The 18762-nt window shown below is 35.5% G+C and overlaps 1 protein-coding gene across 1 annotated transcript; it reads right to left on the bottom strand.

Annotated features, from left to right (window-relative positions):
* Positions 1-15195: 15195 nt before the first annotated feature.
* LOC143619160 (GDSL esterase/lipase At4g10955-like) lies at positions 15196-18252 on the bottom strand. The gene is made up of 3 exons (XM_077091162.1): positions 17996-18252; positions 15835-15939; positions 15196-15787 (listed from the first exon to the last, which is right to left on the bottom strand). The coding sequence occupies exons 1-3, from the start codon at positions 18250-18252 to the stop codon at positions 15196-15198; spliced, it is 954 nt and encodes a 317-aa protein (XP_076947277.1).
* Positions 18253-18762: the final 510 nt, after the last annotated feature.

Genomic DNA, 18762 nt, shown 5'->3' with positions numbered 1-18762 from the left:
TTAAGACTTATGTTATGTTACTTAAACGAGTATTTATGTTATGTAAGAATGGTTGACTTTATATTCCGCAATTTGCTTTAATTAACTCTGATTTCTGAATTATGTGAATGAGTAAATCCAACCCGAGCAAAAGTAGGGTTCCCGTAACGGGGCTTTACATTTCTTTATATCCAAAAATAATTTTTTTTAATCAGTATACCAATGTCCATTAACACGTAAACTTCTTTATAGGCATTGATGCATATTTATCTCAATTAACATACCTACATAAACTAACATATAGTTACATTGTGATGAGTTAAAAAAAATCCTACACATGTTTGTATTATAATATAAAAAGAATATACAACTTACACAAAAACATATAACCTACATTTGTTGTAAGCATAAGAAAATATATAACCTATACAACAACATGCAACATACGTATGTAATTCTACATCAACAAATATGTGTAGGGAATCTGTGTTATGTGAAATAAGAAGAAATTGTTGTGTAGATCTTGTGTAGGCATACTCGGTTCATGTGTAGGTATGTGTTTATGAATGTTGATAAATTGGGGTTGGAAGATATTATTTTTAGATAGAAAGAAATTGTAGTGTATAAAAAAATTGTATTTGTGACCTTATGACCTTGTGTAGGATAAGGGATAAAAAAATTGTATAAGTAAATTAAATGTTTTTTATACTTTTAATTATTATAGTTTAGTTAGTAATATTAGTTTGAAATAAAATTATAATGGTTTATTAGTTATATAAACCAAAACGAGAGTGCATCTATTGTTACAATTAGTACCTTTTCATTTATTTTTAAATATATAAAACTTATAATTAAATTTTGGTCCATATTGATTTCCGCACTTCACGCACTAAAAACACTACTTAAATTAACCTAATCCTATATATAATAATTAAGTTATAAGAAATCCTATTTCTAAAAACTTACAAAACATACAAATGTATAAGCTACCCTATCAAAGGTGTGAATATATGAATTTGAAGATGATTAAGCCCTTTTGAGTTTTGACTATTTCAAAGCTGAAAGGGATTCGACATAAAGGCTTGACATTCCAGGGAATACATAAATTATTAAATCCATTTGTAGTAGAGGCTAATCTCCAATTGAATCCGTATAAATCATTTTTCTTTTGTTATTTTTATACAAATAGGCTGGCTAAAAATGAATTTGGAGAAAATGAAAAGTAAGTCTCAAAATAGAATCAAATGATACCAAAATTAAAGGATTTATTTTGTTTTAAGTAACTTTTAATCAAAACGATGTTATTTTGAAAAGTTTTGTGTCTAAGTTTAGGTGTGTAACATAACTGTATTTGCTTTCCCACTCCCAGCTTCGAGAACTTTGAGAACTTGATGGTGTCTAAGAGATTTAACCACATTATTTGTTTATTAAATAACAAAAGGGTAATATAGTCTTATTTTTTCATATTACTTTCCCTACCATTTTTATCTTTGTTAGTATAATAACCGGAATTTTATTTTATTAAGATAATATATAATTGTTATAGTAGTTGCTCATGTTTACGTGCAGAGGGATTTTGGGTTATCCTACACAGATTCCTTTGATATATGTATTTCTGTCAACCACCATTAAAATCTTGCATTTAACTTGCACAATCATGGAATTGTTTAATTATTAGTTGTGTTAATTATAAGTTCTCAACACTTTTACAAAAGTGGACATGCTAACGTAAGTTTTAGAAATAGTTAATAAAGTCTAGACGGTTACAAAATTTTATTTGAATTCAAGATTTAGTTGGAAACACAAATTGATAATTAGTCACTTTAAATAATTAATAAGATAAACTAAAAGAAATTTAACTTCCACGTTTGACTCAACCTCATCACCTGTAACAAACTTCCGATAGAAGGTAATTGTAATCTAGATGCTGAATCAGTTTATTTATATGCCTCCGATGTAGAAATACCGTTCACAAAATTAAAGCAAAACAATAAACTTTAAATTTCTATTAACATTAATTACAATACAAGAGCGGAGGAAACCAAAACAACTTTACATAAAATAAAATTACATAATTGAATATAGAAAACAGTAGTACAAAAATGAAAGCAACATAAAACGGGTGTTGGCTGAGGATTTCTGTTTAACAGAGGTCCCTTAAAACAGATTTCGGGCCACCCAGGTGAACCCGTCTGTCTCCCAGAGTACAACAGTCGAAGAAGTGTGTACTGCCGGGATTAACCTAGCACCTGAACTATACCTGGAGCTAGAGTGTGAAGTTGGAAACGAACGAACCGAACTATGAAGCCGGGTGATGAATGTGTGTTGTGAGTGGTGTCAGTGTGTTGGTGCCTCAAAACTACTCACACGACCTTTCCATATATAGTGAGTTAGGTGATGAGTCAATATGACAAGTGTCAGCTCGTGGAACACACTTCACCAAGAGGTGACACCTAGCCGCTGACTAATCACAGGTTCATGACACATGACAACACACTAGCTTAGTTCATGACACTTGGCAGCCCGTTTCATACACACATGACACATGTCTCATGACCCGGTCTGACCATCCAAAAATACTAAGGCGGCTCTCAAGTGTTCTACCAATGTGGGACAAACCCATTTCCCTTTTTTACTAATGTTCAAGTTCTCAACTACACACTTTAGAGTATCGATGCCACATTCATCTTTACTCTTTGGACAGGTTACTAATTTATTTATTAGTAACAAATACTAATAAATATTATATATTGTCCAAAATTTCCAACAATCCCCCACGTGAATGGAGATCTATTCGTACACTCTAGTGTCAAGTATAATTACAGCGACTGAGCGTTGAAGGAGAAGTAGGTGTTTCCTTTGAACTTTCCATTGTGAAACATACTTGGTCTCCTAGCGGTTAATAGACACGATGTCTTTGAACTAACACCTTTTTACGTAGACGTCATTACATTTCACACAACACTCTTCCTGGTCTGGTTAACCCCTCATTGCCGTGTCCGTTCTGGTCATGGAACACTAGCCTGGTTCTGCGAGAGCTCTAGGATTTGATCACCCCACAAATCCATTTGAAGCGACCTCACTTCTCTCTCAATTAGGTGATTTGGTCCTCAAATCATTATGGTTACCATGATTCACATATCCTTAACCATCACTTGGGTGATTTGACCCTCAAATCGTTAAAAGCATTATGGTTACTATGATTTCCATATCATTAACCATATGTTATGCTTAGCCTCAGCTTTGTAACTAGCTTTCTTAGGAATGGACTAGGATGTTTATATAAACACCCTTTATAATTTAGGAGGATATAGATATTAGCTTATGTGCCAAGTTATACATAAGCTATGCCTTCACAGTGACCACCCTTAGTTCATGCAGTTAGGTTGTCCTATTGAACCTAGATCTTGGGATCTCCAATCTCATAGGTTAGGTTTTCCTTTGCACTAACTTACTCCATGGGCTTTAGTCCCATTCCTCTTGATGACTTATATACGACCTCTCTGCTTAAGCCTTTTGTAAGCGGATCCGCAATGTTATCCTTTGACTTCACGTGGTCAACAGTGATAACCCCTGTTGAGAGAAGTTGTCGTATAGTAGTGTGTCTACGGCGTATATATCTAGATTTGCCATTATGCATCGCACTTTGAGCTCTTCCAATAGCCTATTGGCAATCACAATGTCTGCAAATAGCCGTAACAAGTTTTGGCCATCTTGGAACATATTCCAAAAACTGGCGTAACCATTCCGCCTCTTCACCAGCTTTGTCTAATGCAATAAACACATATTCCATCGTGGATCTTGCTATAAGTGTTTGTTTGGAGGATTTCCAAGATATAGCAGCTCCTCCCAGGGTAAACACATAACCACTCATGGACTTGAAATCTTTTATGTCGGATATCCAATTAGCATCATTGTATCCTTCTACAACAGTTGGATCTTGGCCATAATGCAGTCCATAATTCCTCGTGTATCTCAAATACCTTAGTAATCTTGTCCTGCTTTTCCAATTCTCAGAGCTAGGATTACTTGTATATCTACTTAGCCTGCTCACAGCATATGCTAAGTCCGGCCGGGTACATAAGACTGCCAATTATCCTTGAATACTCCAACTAAGCAATTCCCTCACCTCTATTCTTTGATAGATGTTGGGGTGGTATCAATCGGAGTTCGAGCTATACTCGTGTCTCCCGCATTGAATTTTTCAAGGATTTTATCAATATAATGAGATTGACTTAACACAAGACCGTTTTGGGTTCTAATGATCTTTATTCCAAGAATGATGTTGGCTAAGCCCATATCTTCATGTCAAATCTTGCCTTCAACATATCTTTAATAGACCCGATCATCTTGTTGTTACTTCCAATGATAAGCATATCATCTACATAAAGGCACAAAATCACATAACCTCTCGATGTGTCTTTCACATATACACACTTATCGCACTCATTTATTTTGAACCCACAGTTTAGCATGACTTGATCAAACTTTTGGTGCCATTGCTTTAGAGCTTGCTTCAAACCATATAGGGACTTGACGAGTTTGCAAACTTTACCCTCCTGGCCAAGAGCAGAAAAACCCTCAGGTTTCCATGTATATTTCTTTGTCCAAATCCCCATTTAGAAATGCAGTTTTTACATCCATTTGATGTATTTCCAAATTTCTCAAAGCTGCAATCGCAAGCACCAACCTTATTGAGGTTATCTGAGTAACAGGTGAGTACGTATCAAAATAGTCCAGACCTTCCTTTTGTCTAAACCCTTTGATTACTAACCTTGCCTTATACTTGTCAATGGAGCCATCAGGTTTTATCTTCCTTTTGAATATCCAACGATATCCAAGTGGTTTAGAACCCGAAGGAAGATCCACTAATTCCCAAGTATGATTCTGCAAAATAGAATCAATTTCATTTTTGATGGCTTCTTTCCATTGTGGTCCTTCTGAAGAGTTGACCGCCTCTCGATAGGTTTGAGGTTCTCCCTCCATCATGTAAGTAATAAAATCAGGCCCAAAGGACTTCTCAGTCCTTTGCCTTTTGCTTCTTCTTGGCTCAACTTCTTCAGGCTCGGATTGTTCCTAAGTTTCATCTAAAACTATCTCATCAACTTGTGAACTGGCATGTGTTGATGAACTAGCATGTGTGTTTCCTAAGCATGGAAACACATTTTCAAAGAATGACGCATTCCTTGATTCCATTATAGTATTTTTGTGTATTTCGGGATTCTTAGATTCATAAACAAGAAACCGACATGCACTACTATGATGGGCATAACCTATGAATACGCAATCCACAGTTTTTGATCCTATCTTTTGAACCTTTGGTGGTGGCACCAACACCTTTGCCAGACACCCCCACACTTTCAGGTATTTATATGATGGTTTTCTTCCTGTACATAATTCATATGGAGTTACATCTTTTTTCTTGAGGGGTATTTTATTTAAAAGATAGTTAGCTGAAAAAACGGCTTCCCCCCCCCCCACATATCCGGGCTCAATCCGGAACTCAACAATAAGGCATTCAACATTTCTTTTAACAATCTTGTCATGCTTTTCCAATGCTCAGGTACGTTAGTAATCTTGTCATGCTAACTAATTGGAAAAGCATGACAAGATTACTAATTAATATATAAAACTACTAACTTTTATAACTAATTAATATATAGAACTATTTTATTTCAGGTATTTATATGATGGTTCTTCTGTTCTAAAATTCCATTTGATTGTGGGGAGTATGGTGGGGTACATTCATGTATAATCCCATTTTGTGTGCATAGATCTCGCAAATGACGCAACATACTCACCACCTCTAACACTTCTCACCGTTTTTATTTTCCGGTTCAGTTGGTTTTCAACCTCATTTTTATACAAGATAAACTTTTCTTTGGCTTCATCTTTACGTTTAAGTAGGTATACATAACAGTACCTTGTACAATCGCCAATAAAAGTGATGAAGTATTTATTTCCTCCTCTTGTAGGAATTGATTTAAAATCACATACATCAGTGTGAATCATGTCAAGAGGTTCGGTTATTCGTTCAGCCGATTTAAATGATGATCTTGTTTGTTTGGCTTCAACACATGTTTTACATTTAGTTTTTGAGTCAAAAGTGATAGACGGTATGTAATTTAACTTAACTAATCGATGCATTGAATCAAAATTAATATGACCGAGATGACCATGCCATATATTTTGAGACTCAATCATATAAGCAGAAGTCGTAGCATTCTTATTCATATCTTTGGTCACAGCCATTACATTTAGTTTAAACATACCATTAAGGGCATAACCCTTTCCAACAAACAAACCACGCTTGGTTAACACAAACTTATCACTTTCAAAAACTAAACGAAACCCATTCTTGTTAAGGAACCATCCCGACACAAGGCTCTTGCGCAACTCGGGAACATACAGTACATTGCTTAGTGTCAGCTTCTTTCATGAAGTCCACTTTAGGATCACTTCACCTTCTCCCTTGACATCAGCTGTAGTCGAATTTCCCATGTATAGCTTTTCATCTCCCACAACCTCTTTAAACTTATTAAAGAGGGTCTTGTTTAGACACACGTGACGAGTAGCTCCAGTGTCCACCCACCATCCTTTTGAGTGGTCAGATATCACATTGACCTCATTCATCACAGCCGTAAGGTCAGAGATCATTGCTACAAGGTTCTCGCCTTCATCAATCATGTTTGCCCTCTCCTTTTTGGGCTTGCTGCATTCTTCAGCACGGTGACCAGATTCACCACAGTTGTATCATTTGCCTTTAAAAACTGCAACCTTTTTCTTCACACCACCCTTTCTAGGTCCAAGATTGAACTTAGCCTTACCATTTCCTTTCGGTTTGCCTTTGTATCTCTTTGAAGATTGACCATGTTCAATCATGTTGGCCTTTGCATATATATCAACTTGAGATCCATTTAGCTTTGCCCTATTGTCTTCCTCAATTCGAAGACGGACCACTAAGTCCTCCATGTTCATTGCCTTTTGTTTGAGCTTAAGGTAGTTCTTAAACACTACCCAACTTGGAGGCAATTTTTCAATCATAGCTGCCACTTGGAAAGCCTCACCAATAGCTATTCCTTCAAAGAGTATATCTGCAATCAAGATTTGCAATTCTTCAACTTGACTCATCACAATTTTAGAGTCAACCATTTTGAAGTCCAAGAATCGGGCCACAACAAACTTCTTTGTTCCCGCATCTTCTGTTGCGTTCTAAAGACTCCCAAAGTTCTTTAGCCGTTGTCATATTGCAGTACACATTGTACAGTTCATTAGCAAGGCCACTTAACACAAAGTTACGGCACATGTACTCACAATGCTTCCAAGCATCAAGAGCAGCCAATGCGTGAGTGTCGGCATCCTCACCAAGTTGAGGGGGGAGACTCTTTTAGAAACCTCGCAAGATTCAACGCGGAAAGGTAGAACAACATTTTTTGTTGCCATGCTTTAAAGTTTAAACCAGAAAACTTTTCTGGTTTTTCAGCATGGTTTGCAATTGCTTGGGCTGCTTGGGTACCAACTAATGGTCCCATAGCGGTGGAAACCCTAGATCCCATAGTGGTGGAAATCGTAGATCCCATAGTCGTGGATCCCATACTAACAGTGGTGAAGGCTGCAGTGGTGTCGACCATTTCTGGAACTAGATCAAAATAGAAAATAAGTATTGGTTTACTAAAAACCAGAAAGCTTAAAAGTTTGGCTTACATAAAACCAAAAAACGACTTTATAAGAAATTACATATAAAAGGAATTCGTAAAATTTTAAAAACAAAACATGAATGGTTGTTTTTAAAATCTGTTTTAAGATTGTAGAAATACCGTTCACAAAATTAAATCAAAACAATAAACTTTAAATTTCTATTAATATTAATTACAATACAAGAGCGGAGGAAACCAAAACAACTTTACATAAAATAAAATTACATAATTGAATATAGAAAACAGTAGTACAAAAATGAAAGCAACATAAAACGGGTGTTGGCTGAGGATTTCTATTTAACAGAGGTTTTTTAAAACAGATTTCGGGCCACCCAGGTGACCCCGTCTGTCTCCTAGGGTACAACAGTCGAAGCAGTGTGTACTGTCGTGATTAACCTAGTACCCGAACTATACCTGGAGCTAGAGTGTGAAGTTGGAAACGAATGAACCGAACTATGAAGCCGGGTGATGAATGGGTGTTGTGAATGGTGTCGGTGTGTTGGTGTCTCAAAACTACTCACCCAACCTTTCTATATACAGTAAGTTAGGTGATGAGTCAATATGACACGTGTCAGCTCGTGGAACGCACTTCACCAGGAGGTGACACCTAGCTGCTGACTAATCACAGGTTCACGACACATGGCAACACACTAGCTTAGATCATGACACTTGGCAGCCCGTTTCATACACACATGACACATGTCTCATGACCCGGTTTGACCATCCAAAAATACTAAGGCGGCTCTCAAGTGTTCTACCAATGTGGGACAAACCCATTTCCCTTTTTTACTAATGTTCAAGTTCTCAACTACACACTTTAGAGTATCGATGTCGCACTCATCTTTACTCTTTGGACACGTTACTAATTTATTTATTAGTAACAAATACTAGCAAATATTATATATTGTCCAAAATTTCCAACAATCCCCCACATGAATGGAGATCTATTCGTACACTCTAGTATCAAGTATAATTACAGCGGTTGAGCGTTACAGGAGAAGTAGGTGTTTCCTTTGAACTTTCCATTGTGAAACATATATATTTATATGTACTATGCATGATATGAGAGAAGGCTAAAGAAGCAATGGGTTACTGTGTGTTTATGATTTATTAGTTATTTATCTATTGGTGAGGTATAATAATAATAATAATAATAACAACACTAATAATAATAATAATATTGAGTAAAGTTATTTAAATTACTTTATTCTTTTATAACTAAGTAGAGGTTTTAATATATAAATTATATAACAAGTTATATTTTAGAAGCTTAAACGTGTTTTAGTATTTACTAAGACGAGTATATCATAATATGTTATGTCCGTCACGGGAAAATCAACGAATCCTCCAAAGTAGTTATGTTAATACATCTAATTCGAATTGTAATCAAACTATAGGTTATCGTACGACGTGTGCACACTTAGATTTAATTGATTGTGCTTTGCTTGATCAGTGACTATTAAGGTATGAATTATGTTTCTCTTTACTCGTAGTATAAATTCTATTCCATTTTATACTCGGTGATCGTCACTTTGTAGTGCGGACTTTTCGTTACCTTTCAGTTACAATTTGAGTTTGGTTTATTTGTTATGTTTTACATTTATTTTTGTAGCATGCAATAGATTATATATTTTGTACTCATTATTGCATGTCCCGTTAGTAGCATTTTTTTGCATATTTATATGACATTAGCTTTGTACTCTGTCACCCGAGCATGTCTGAAATGTCGTATGGGCGTCAACGGCATGCACTTACGTGACAGTGCGTAATAAAAGTTCATGGCGTCTCTAGCTTGTGCTCGTGCAGCACTTTGGTCCCTAGAGGCGTATAGATCGATCTTAGCTCTGAGTTTGCGTTTATTGTGTGGAGATGGAATAATGGGTGTACGCCACGCTCATTGTCTCATAGGTGCTTGGACTAGCTAGCTATGTACCAGTCTGTTATGTTTAGGCTCGTTGGTGCTTCTGTTTAACGTGACTTTGAGTTCTTGATAAGTGTAGTCACGTGGTTTGATGTGTGTATATATTCCAATATGTTTCTGTATGCGTTTGATTTTGTTCGGACCAAGTATCGGATTATGCGTCAATTTATGTTTAGTATTTTTGTCAGTAAAAAGTTGATTTCGAGTTTGAATCAAAGTTCTTAGACTTGCCTTTCCTTTGCCCGTCCTTACCTATACTATTGTTCTTTCTGTTACTGGGCAATTTTTGGCTCAGCCGTGTTTTCTTTGTCTGTGTTTTTTCTTATTTGTTCACAGGTAATTCAGGAAATCATGGGAATTAGTGTTGTGAGAGAGTAACAAAGTTCAAGATTTTAGAAGATTATTCATTTCGGATATTTGATGGAATTTAATTTGACTTAGGCTTTTATGAGTTATGTTTTGATATTTGTAAAGGTGACACGTCAGCCTGTTCCGGGTTGGGGTGTTACAGTTAGTCTCTCTCTCTTTCTCTAGCATACCAATCTCTTTCAATAAACAAAAAAACCCGAGTACCAACGCTCGTCGATGACCAGGAGCACGATGGTGCAAAGCCACATCAATGAATTTGACAAAGGAAATCTAATGACTGTGGAAATGTTTCAGATCTAGGAGTAGTTGGTTTTTTCTAGTGTTCAAGGGGGTGCGATTTGAGCTTCAATTTCGTCTCATGTCATGTGTGTAACCCATATCCAACTTTTGAAGTCGTTTATGTCTTAAGAGCATTCCCAAACCCATTCCCTATCATATATCCATATATATTATATAATTACACTAAAAATCAGTGTTTTAAAAACCGGTACGTACCGGCCGGTTGAACCGGTTATACTGGATTTCGGTAAGGCGTCCGGTATTTAGAGCCCGGTATTTTTTGGCGGTTTGCTAAAACAGCGTACCGCCGGTTTTTTTCAAAAAAACCGGTTTAAACTAGCAAACCGGTTTTAAAACCAAGATAATATTGATATTTTTTTGATATTTTTTTAAAATCACTTTTAACCTAGCAGATAAATTTAAAACGAATAAATATACTAAACAACGATTTGTTAATCAACCAATTTTGTTTCTTGCAAATCCAAGGCTGGCTTCTTTACATATTTTGCAATTGATTAATTTAATATACAAATACAAGCTTCATATTTGACTCAATTATTGTTTATGCGTGATGTTTGGTTCATGTGTGATGTCTATTAATATACTTTTGGGTTAGTTTTTGAGTTGGGGTTGTATTTATATGGAACTATAGTGTAAACTATTTAATCCGGTAGATCCCGGTTCAACCGGTCGTACCATTTTTAAACCAAATCTGATACGAGCAAAATACCGGTTTTTAAAACATTGCTAAAAATCACTGTTTTTTCTCTCTGGTGTTTAATTAAATAATAGTTTTTATATCTTTATCATTATCTTTTCTCTTTCCTCCACTCACAACCACTTTTTGAAAATATTAAAAAATTATACGGTATGAACAGTGAATCCCTAAATTTAACTTTCCCCTATAATATTTTCTCTCTCCTCTACTCACAACCAATCATAATCTTACCATATAATTTACAAATCCCCCTCACAAAATATAAGGAATGGGCTAAGAATGCTCTAAAGTCGGAGATTTGACATAAATTTACTCACTTGGTTTGTGTATTTTGTTTATTTATCTGTAATTTATTGTTTTAGAAAAGTAATGATGAAAATGCCCGGTGTTTAAATAAAATAAATTACGTACAATAGATAATATCTATTAAATTGTGGTCCTTGTATTAAATTGTGGATGAAATATATGTGGTCTGCCTGGTCAGGGGCGGATTTATAGCTTCGGAAGGGTGGGCCGGTGCCCACCCTCCGGCTACCAGAGTATCGTGTTTATGGACACGCATTAGTGTATGATAAGTCAATAATCAGTCAGTGCCCACCGTAGGTAATTAAAGTAAAGAGTTTAGAGTGTAAAGAGTGTTGAAAAGTTTTAGTCGTGGCGGCAAAACTAGGACTTGAATCGGAGTTGTGTAAAAGAAATGTTAGGAAGAAGATAAGGGTAGTTATGTAATATCCATTCAGTTTTGTCTTTTTATATTCTTTGTCTTTTGCATTTTTTGTAACTGTAACCACAAGAGTCCAAGACTAAACTTTTCTTTCCCATTTTAATTTCTATTTTTACCAAATAGAAAACTATCATTATCACAACTAATAATCATTTCGAAAATAAAAAATAATTAGCACAAATTTTTTGAATTATCAAGAAGTTAAAAGTTTATATTGTCTCTCAACAATTTTCACACTTTGACGATGTATCAAAGGTTTATTAAAGACTAATTTATTTGTTAATTGATTTAAGTTAAAAATATATGTATTTTTATATTATATGACACTTTTGTTTATTTATAATTTTAATTATGTCATGCATGTAGTTTATTCATACTTTTGTGATTTTGATTACACATTATGTTTATAACATATTGTTTAGTTAAATAAAAATAAATTTAAAAACTATTAAAAAGTATTTCGTATAATTGATTTAACACATACTTGAGCCCCTTATAAAAGTTTATAGTTCCATCATAATTATTATAGTAATCACGATACTGCCAGGTGATTGTTTGCGCAATAATTAAAGAGGTGTGTCCACACATACACACACACATATATATATATATAATAGTAAGTATTTTAACTTTTAAAAGGTAGTGTGTAAAAAAACCGATATGTGCTTTCATCTATCCCGAAAATTTATTATGTTCTAGGCCTCTAGAATGGTTGGACGACTTTGTCCTCTTTAACCTGACCTATTTTTTTACTCGATCCATTTTGTGTCCCTCATAGTAAAAATTTCTGGATCCGCCTCTGTGCCTGGTTGATGAAATAAATTACAATATATGTGGTCTTTGTATAAAATTGTTGTCTCTGTGTATTTAGTTACATTTGTATATTATCCTTTCTTATTTGGTTATTCATAATTCATAATATAATGTATATATTTATGACAAGTTGATAATGATATTTGTAAATATGAGCTCTATGTTTAACATGTGTAAACGATTGTGTTAACAGTTTTAAAATAATTTGCAACTATGTTTACAGTTGTTTAGAATAATACACATATATGTGTCCATGTTTTATATTTATGTTTAACGTGTGTAAACAATTATATTTTGCTGTTAGGAAAACGTATGTGCTTGATCCCATTTCGATTCAGATAACGAAGATCAAGAAGGGAATATGATAGGGACCTGTAGAGTGATTGTGAACTGTGTTTTGTGAAAATATGTCTAGTGATTCTTGTGTTGAAATTTGTGAAAATTTAGATAAGTCTGTTATGTGAACATACCAAGTTGTTCATCTTCAAGTTGTAAGCCTAGGATAAGTTAGTTAAACAAAGTGTTTGAAATTGAAAATTGAGCTAGTACTTCAAGTAAATGCCATCAAGTAAAAGATCATTTTCTCATATAGCGAATCACTTAAGAAGTCCTCAGTCATACATCTTTATTGATAACAACTATTATGGTCATGGTCAACTAAATTATGTTGAGTCATATTGCACTAATGCATTTGACGATCATGGTCATAGATCAAATGAGAATCCCATACATATTCCTTTCTTCCAAGGATCACCTTTTTCACATCATCAACAATCTTATAGTTCCTATGAGTATTATGGGGTCTATAGAAGAAAATGTTGTTTTGTGGGTGGTAATTCTTCTCATCTTGCAAGGCATTGCGAAAGCTGGCATAGGCAGCAAAAGGACAGGTAAAAATAGTTTAATCAGCCCTGATCTACTGCTGCTAGCAGCTCATGATCATGGACTTATCAAACTAAGAATGAAGCCAATGAAATGGACGTGAGATCCAAAAATGATAAAATTAAGGAAAACAAAAAGCCTTTTTGGATAACCGAAAAGGAGACCGCAAAAGGTGATTAAAAGATTGCGGAATCTAAGAATCCATCAAACACAATTTCAAAAAGAAAGAAACGAAATGCAAATGTTGAAAAATCTGATGATTTTTTTTTTTTTTTTTTTGACAACAAAGAAGACCAGGTTCAAGAATTTAAAAACAAAGAACATGTTTCTACATAGGTTACTAAGGACTACTTTTAAGATGATTCAACAAAAAAGGTTCATGTTTTTAGAAAATAAAATAAAATTTGGTAATTTTTTTGTTAACCTTCTCGAGACAACTTTGTCCCGGGAACCCATGCCTAATTAATTGCTGATGCATGTAAGGTTAGCCAAGGAGGCTTGCAAATAGTACTTGGTTCTTAGACAGTGGTTGTACCCGACAAATGACGGGAAACAAATCCTAGCTTTTTGACGTTCAACCATTCGAAGGTGGATTCGTTTCTTTCACAAGTAACATGGGAGGGAAAATAACAAAGAGAGGAAAAGTCTCTATCGGCACTTTGACATTTGAGGATGTCAATCTCGTCGAACAGCTCAATCACTATTTGCTCAACGTCTCTCAAATCTGTGACAAGCAATACTCCACTCTCTTTACTGAACATAAATGCTTGATCTTGAAATCAGGTTTTTAATTCCTAGAAGAATGTGTATTAGGGTTTTTAATGGGTATGGTTTAAATAATAGGAAGGAGGTGAGTTGGCAATTAGTAAGATAGGAAAATTGTGACATGGCATCTAGGTGGAGGCCCTAGAATGATTCCATGGGAAAATTGTTGTTTGCTTTAATAAAGATTAAAGGTACAAATTATAAAAGCTAATTGTACAAAAATCTATCCACCACTTGTGGCCTAATGGTAAAAATTATGAGTTCTCCGGTGTAGACCCAAGTTTGATCCCATTTGTGTCATTTTTGGTGGATTAAGACAGTGAAAGATTTGAGCTATGCCTTGATCAATGTTGTCAGTTTGAATCCTCAGCTCATCCGGGTTTTTGCCCCACTATATGTTACGCCACATAGTTATGCTTTTGTGGCAGCATAACGACTGCCAAGTGATAGCGAGCGGCATGGTTTCACGAGGAAACGCCTAAGCCAAACTCTGAAGCCATCGTAAGGTCCCCACCGTGTAGCTCAGTTGGTTAAAGGAGCATAAGACTTGAAACAAGCAAACAATAAGACTCTCTAATGTGGGAAGTACAGTGTAACAAAAAGTGTAAAATGTTACATGTTTAGAAAGAAATTGTAGCTATACCTTTAAAGTGATTTTTGTTTTTGTTTTTTCTTTTTTTTTTGGGGGGGGGGTGTTAATTAGGTTGCATGAAACAAATCACGTAATAATATTAGGTACAGATTATAAAAAACAAAATTATAAAATGTCACATGTTTACAACGAAATCACAGCTTTACAAATTACAAGTCCTCATAAATTCCAATTAATCCCTGATTAAACCTGGTTAACCGCTAGTTCCTCCATTCCGCCACCCATCTTGTGATTTTTACAATACTGTTAATAATACATAACTTATGTATTCATTTTAAATAATAAAATTTTTAAGGGGTAAACAACGAACAGAAGCACACACCGTATAGGCTATTCCTACCACCCGGTCCGACGATAATATGCCACTCCACGATAAGGCAAACCGTATTTCGAAAATCAAGATTTGTATTCGTATATCTTCGACTTAAGTAGAGTATGTTGTTGCCACCATTGATGAATTCCATGAGCTTGCCTGAAATGGTTTGACTGAACACTGTTAATCGTCAAATTAGCCGTTGGCAGAATGTGGAACGGTTCGAATCCTTTCCCAAATACGTCGTAAGTCAGACTTCTAGCCGAATGCTTTGTCACGATCTCTTCAATTTTTCTGAAACCCATCCCTTCCATCTTTTCTCTATGCTGAAAATACCTAATGTACTTGGCACATATCTTATCATTCGGGTGAACAAATATATTAGGCATCCAATTCGATAACACATCAAACACGTCCTCTTTTTTCAAATTTTTAGGACCCTCATGGCGAATCTTTTTCAGTGCGGTTGCAATTCCAGCCTTCAAAAAACTACTGATAACATGGACTCCATTGTTCAACTTTTCATTTTTCATCATTCGCTCAATCCGAACAGAGATGAATGGCGGGTTGAAGAGATAGGTTGTGATATGAACGTGAGACATGGCCATCTTCCTCCCAACAAGCAATGCTATCGACGCACCTAACGAGTGCCTAGCTAACCACACGTTTTTTCTCCTGCCACATGCACCATATTCCTAACAGCTTCAAAAGCGCTAACGAACCGCGAGTCTTGTTCAGGATCAGCCATAAGATATTTCAAATTTACTTTCATATCTTTATACCCTATCGTATGACTGATGATCATTCCTCGAGAGGCTATGACATACCTATTAGAGAACATAACCATTAACGTTTTGAATATATTATGAAACCACATTTTGAATAGGATGTTACAATGGGTATAATTAGAAGATACAAAAGCTAAACTTTAGAAATACAATAAATACAAATATATGAAATGCATAACTTATGGAGAGAATTTCTCCATCTTTGACTAGCCATGATTCTAGGGATTGATATAATCATTATTATCCTTGATATGCCCCCACAAGATGGACGACCATCGGATAAGTCCAATCTTGGATAAAAGTGGATAATGGCCGTGTTTGAGCAAGAGAGGAAGTTGATGAGTTAAAGACGCAAATGGATATGAAGTTGACGAGGCAAAAGAAGATATATTTTGCGAAGATTTTTTTTTTTTTGGGTGAAGATCAAAGGTAGAGTTCGTCGGAAAGATGATGGTTCCGGCGGTGATAGGATTATAGGTTTTACAAAACCTAACTGATATAGCCAGAGAAGTGGTTGTGTTTGAAGAAGTAACCATTGCAATGGTGATGTAGGTAGAGGTGTTTTTTTAAGGGATTTTGGTAGAGATGATGGGATCATAGTGCCTGGAAAAGAAATATAGAGGTGGCCAGAAAAGAAATTTACGGGTGGCGGACGGTGGTTTGCAGGCTAATTGGATCAGAAGTTTTCTCGTTGGAGATATGAGTTGTGATACCATATTAACGTTTTCCTCCAAAGAGTTCATACAAATCTAATATTTAAAACATGTAACTCTCGTTTATATTTAGATATGAGCTGTCATACCTTATTAACGGTTTCCCTCCAAAGAGTTCATGCAAATCTAATATTTAAAACATGTAACTCTCGTTTATATTTGGATAGTTTGAATAGGTTTGATTAGTTTTTATTATACATTTATTATTCCATATTTGTAGATTGTAACTGATTTCATTTTCTTGTATTTATACTTAACTATTATCAATAACCAAATCAAGTTGGTTTGACAAACTTATTATGGTATCAGAGCGTAAATTGCTCCCATGAGCTCTTTCTAATCCTAACTTTCGACAACGACTTTCACCACCCGCTGAAATTATTAACATGCTGCCGCCTCAAATTTCTCCATCAAACTTACCTCCACCAATTTCCCCGTGTGACGACGTCAAGTTCTTGCTACTCTCATTAGCTTCGATCTCGACAAATATGTCGACAACTCAATCGAACCTCCTTACCAATTTCTCAACAGCGATGCACTGTTTCGTCAACCCAAGGTTCCCCTCCACCACTAAAATAATTTCCGACGACGCACTGTTCTGTCGACCCACTGTTCCCTTCTACCACTACAGTATTTTCAGCGACGCACTGTTCCGTCAGTCCACTATCCCCCCCCCCCCCCCCCGCCAATAAAATATTTTCCGGCGACGCACTGTTCCGTCAACCCACTGTTTCCTTCCACCACTAAAATATTTTTCGGCGACACTGTTTTGTCAGCCCACCATTCCCTTCCACCACTAAAATATTTTCTGGCGACGCACTGTTCCGTCGGTCTACTGTTCCCCTCCACCAATAAAATATTTTCTGGCGACGCACTGTTCCGTCAGCCCATGGTTCTTTTCCATCACTAAAATGTTCCACAGTCCCTTTTTGGGCGACCCACTCTTCAACAGGTTAATAAACTGCTATCCTCTTTCTCATGACAACACAAATTCTTTCTACACCTCAATCATCCTCCTATTCTCCATTTCAACTCCACCAAACCAAACCAATAATCATTAATTGGTTTCCCTCCAAAGCATACACACACAACTCTACAAAAATCTTCTTTTCAAGATTGGTCTCATCTCACAATCGTCCATCTTGCTGGGGCATATTAGAGAACATAACCATTAACGGTTTCCCTTCAAAAAGTTCATACAAATCTAATATTTAAAACATGTAACTCTCATTTATATTTGGATAGTTTGAATAGGTTTGATTAGTTTTTATTATACATTTATTATTCCGTATTTGTAGATTGTAACTAATTTCATTTTCTTGTATTTATACCTAACTATTATCAATAACAAAATCAAGTTAGTTTGAAAAACTTATTAATACCTTGGAGCTAAGTGTGATGGAGATTTGAGCTCGTATATTGCTCCAAAGTACGACGAATCAGTATCATCTATAAGTATTTCTTTCAATTCCAAGTCAACCCGTTTACACCGTTGAGAAGTAGCATGAGCATTATGTTTTTGATCGTTTCTTCTTTGCTCACGCTCCCGTGCTAAACTGTAAACACCTTGAACAAGGCGCGCAACAACCAATCTTTGATGATTAGGGTCGCTCCTGTAAAAGTAGAATAAGAAAATCATTCCCTCAACAACAAACAAGCAAACATACCCTGTAATATACCACTAATAAGCAGGCTCTAAGAGTATAGGAAAAGGCGAGTTATAAGGAGATTCCTTGTGGTGACACCCTCACAAAAAAATCATATTTTTTCTTACATCATACGTATACAAACTATATGTACCAAAAACAAAACGGTATTATTACTAATAGAATTGGACTTAGTCAGCGTTTTCTGGCAATTTTGAGCCAAAATCGGCGGTTTCCGATGAGACTCTGGCCAAATTTTAGCGGTTTTCAATGAGATTCTAGTTAATTTATGGCCAAAATGTATATGCTTATATATAAAACTAAAAATTATATATAAAAGTGTGTGTGTGTACAACTAAAAACTATACATTAACGTCCGATCAGATTAATCCTGATTAATAGTTAGTACCCATCCCACCGCCCGACTAGTGAGTAATGAGTTCTACAACACTGACTAATAATAGTACGTGCATCATTCCATACTGGCATATTAAAAACAAAAA

This window comes from Bidens hawaiensis, unplaced genomic scaffold, assembly GCF_021521415.1.
Source record: "Bidens hawaiensis isolate Kalapana, Puna unplaced genomic scaffold, B.hawaiensis_p1.1 tig00002414_1, whole genome shotgun sequence".
In the NCBI taxonomy this organism is placed as follows: Eukaryota; Viridiplantae; Streptophyta; class Magnoliopsida; order Asterales; family Asteraceae; genus Bidens; species Bidens hawaiensis.
Note: the sequence above shows the minus strand (reverse complement) of the source record. Positions and strands in the feature narration are given on the sequence as shown.

Coding starts and splice junctions, on each gene's coding strand:
- LOC143619160 (XM_077091162.1), bottom strand. CDS start 18,252: ATGATTTTCTTATTCTACTTTTACAGGAGCGACCCTAATCATCAAAGA. Junction 15,940..17,995: donor CCATCACACTTAGCTCCAAG/GTATTAATAAGT, acceptor GTTCTCTAATAG/GTATGTCATAGCCTCTCGAG. Junction 15,788..15,834: donor GATCCTGAACAAGACTCGCG/GTTCGTTAGCGC, acceptor TGCATGTGGCAG/GAGAAAAAACGTGTGGTTAG.